Source organism: Silene latifolia, chromosome Y (genome assembly GCF_048544455.1).
Source record: "Silene latifolia isolate original U9 population chromosome Y, ASM4854445v1, whole genome shotgun sequence".
NCBI classification, from domain to species: domain Eukaryota; kingdom Viridiplantae; phylum Streptophyta; class Magnoliopsida; order Caryophyllales; family Caryophyllaceae; genus Silene; species Silene latifolia.
Genome location: NC_133538.1, coordinates 173,444,362 through 173,447,466, shown reverse-complemented (window position 1 = coordinate 173,447,466; position 3,105 = coordinate 173,444,362). Strand labels below are relative to the sequence as shown.

General features: G+C 41.9%; 1 protein-coding gene across 1 annotated transcript; it reads right to left on the bottom strand.

Moving 5' to 3' along the window:
• Positions 1-985: 985 nt before the first annotated feature.
• LOC141626219 (uncharacterized) lies at positions 986-2,878 on the bottom strand. Its single transcript, XM_074440152.1, has 2 exons — positions 1,593-2,878; positions 986-1,305 (listed from the first exon to the last, which is right to left on the bottom strand). The coding sequence occupies exon 1, from the start codon at positions 2,596-2,598 to the stop codon at positions 1,750-1,752; it is 849 nt and encodes a 282-aa protein (XP_074296253.1). The 5' UTR covers positions 2,599-2,878; the 3' UTR covers positions 986-1,305; positions 1,593-1,749.
• Between the last annotated feature and the right edge of the window lie 227 nt (positions 2,879-3,105).

Sequence of the window (3,105 nt, the reverse complement as noted above, 5' to 3'; positions counted from 1 at the left end):
GCCATTCCCGCAGAGACCCGCGGATTGTGCTCGAGGAGGTTCCCAGCTCTTCATGAGAAATAGCATCATCGACAGTTCGAGTAATATCGTCATCGACATTTTGAGCGAGATTGTCATCGATGTTTTGAGCAATATGTTCAGTTGCTTCATCCAAGGAACCTGACCCCCCCTCAATGCTAACATTAGGAGACTCTATGGGAGAAGAGGAAGGAGGACTGTTATCGGGTGTCGACGAAAATGGCGAAGGAATGGAGGGTATAGAACCGGGGTCATAAGAGTCATCAAAAACCATTGCATCGTGGGATGTCTCACCAATTTCAGCGTGGGTTGTCTCACCAATTTCAGCATAAGGAAAAATATTTTCGACAAAATGAACATCACGGGATTGGAAATAGGTCCCCGTATCAAGATCATAAAGTTGCCATCCCTTCTTACCAAAAGGATACCCAAGGAAAACACACTTTCTACTACGGGAATCAAATTTATTTGTAATATGGGCATTTTTGGCATAGCACAAACAACCAAACACTCGAATCAAACTCAGGTCGGGAGCATGACCAAATAATAACTCAAAGGGAGTCTTATGCTGTAAAAGCCGAGTAGGGGTTCTATTGATCAGAAAAGCAGCTGTCAACACACATTCACCCCAAAAATCAATAGACAAAGAACTTTGAAAACGTAAGGCTCGTGCAACATTCAAAATATGTCTATGCTTTCGCTCAACCCGAGCATTTTGTTGGGGTGTTTTTATCATAGAGGTTTGGTGTATGATCCCATGGTCCTTAAAATATGAAAGTAAACCACGGAATTCCGTTCCATTGTCACTACGCAATATTTTGACACGAGCAAAGAATCGACGGTCAATTAAAGCAAAAATTCGAGCAAAAGACGAGGGACTTCATCCTTTGTTTTCATGAGAAAAACCCAAACACACCGAGAATAATCATCAACAATTGATAAGAAATAGCGAGAACTGCAAGCACGGTTTGGTGCATAGGGACCCCAAACATCACAATGTATTAAATCAAAAATACTAGCAGCCTTATTATCACTTAAAGGAAAAGGAGTGCGAGATTGTTTGGCACGAAAACAAATATCACAATGTTCGGGAATAAATTTGCTATTAAAACGAGAAATAGAAGGAAGATGCTCCAAAACCCGATGAGAAGGATGTCCCATACGTTGATGCCAAAGATCCATATCAGCCGCAGTATTGACCACATTAACACGAACCGGTTCCTCCATCGTCAAGTAATAGAGCCCATCCAAAAGTTGACCCACACCAATCGTCGTCAGTGCACGGTCCTGTATCACACATTGCAAATTATTAAATTGAACATGTAAATTACTAGATGCTAAGAGCTGCGAGACGGATAACAAATTGCACTTAAACGAAGGAACCAGGAGAACATTATATAAAGCAAGTTGAGCATTGATGGAAATAGTTCCTGCCTTGTTTGCAACAAGATTAGTTCCATTAGGCAAACCAATGTTAATTGGATTGATAGGATAACAGTAGTCAAATAGGTATTCGTCACCGCAAACATGAGTCGATGCGCCCGTGTCAATAATCCATCGGATAGAAGACTTACCACTTAAACGGACCATATTGGCGACAACAGGAGTCTCACCAAGCACGGCATTGGTTTTTGCCGCGGAAGTTGAAGCCGACGAGTCCCCTGTTTTTGGTACATGTCGAGGATGACCAACCGGGAAACCAATCTTCTCCCAACAACGGCTCACAGTATGTCAATCTTTGTTGCAATGAGTGCACTTGAAACGAGGACGGCTACCATTCTCGTTTTTGACCTGCGGACCTTTGCCATGAACCGCACAAGCCATCGGTGAAAATGCTTCCTCACGGGCCTGAGCAATTGTACGAACATCCTCCTCTTGAGCAATGCGAGAATATACAATATGTATATCAGGCAGAGGAGGGGAACCAAGGATGCTGGACCGTACATTGGCATAAACGGGATCAAGACCCATAAGAAAACCACGCACTTGTTCAACCTCCCTTCGCTTGCGAATTGTGCCTTGCAAATCGCACTTCGAGCAACATTCACAATTGGGCAGAACATCATAGTCATTGATGTCGTCCCATAGCAATTTTATACGACCAAAATAATCCATTAAAGATTCACCGGGTTTTTGTTTGCAAGCGGCCAAATCACCTTGAAGTTGATAAATTTTGATGTCGTTGGCCACCGAGAAGCGCTTTCGAATATCCTCCCAAAGATCGAAGGCTGTGTCACGGTAAGAAATTGACGAACGGATACCCGGTGCAATCGTGTTAAAAATCCAAGCAATAATCGTATAATTGACGGCCTCCCAATCCGCATATTCCGTTGGATTAGACGGTTTATGCCTGAGAGTACCATCAATAAACCCAAGCTTTCGCTTGGCTCCCAGCGCGACACGAAAACCCTTAGCCCATTCGGCATAAGTTTTCGGACCAGTAAGTTGAACATGGGTTATGCGTGCTCCCGTCCCATCCTGGTTCGAGAGAGCATACACAGGATTAATATTGTGGGTATTGCCACTGCCGTCACCACCAATAGACTTCCCGTCACCACCAATAGACTTGTCGTCAACCATGGTGACAGATCAACAGAGAAAAGAAGGATCGAAAAAAATTCGCAAGATCGTTTTTGCTCACGATACCATGTAGAATAAATTAGAGAAGATGAAATAGAAATATTTGTGGAAAATATTGTGTGTATTGCATATCGTCAACCTTGGTTTATATACAATATGTGCTAGCTAGAAAACAGGAAAACCTAGCTAGAATTAGTTCCTAATTGACACAAAATAAGGAACAAAATATATACATAATAATTTACTTATTTGGTCAAAGATTGTGACCAAATAATGTGCTTAACAGTATATGAAGAGTTAAGAAAGATTAACACCTAAGAGGGAGAGGGGGTGAATTAGGTGTACTTCTAATGATTTTCTCAGTTACTTGGTTAAGAGTTAACACAAATAAGAACTAATGAGTATACTTGAGAGACTTAATGAAAGTAAGTTCACAAGGGATACAACAGATATATGCAACAGTATGGAGGACTGTTGCACAACACTGACGATGAGATTTGTAAGAAA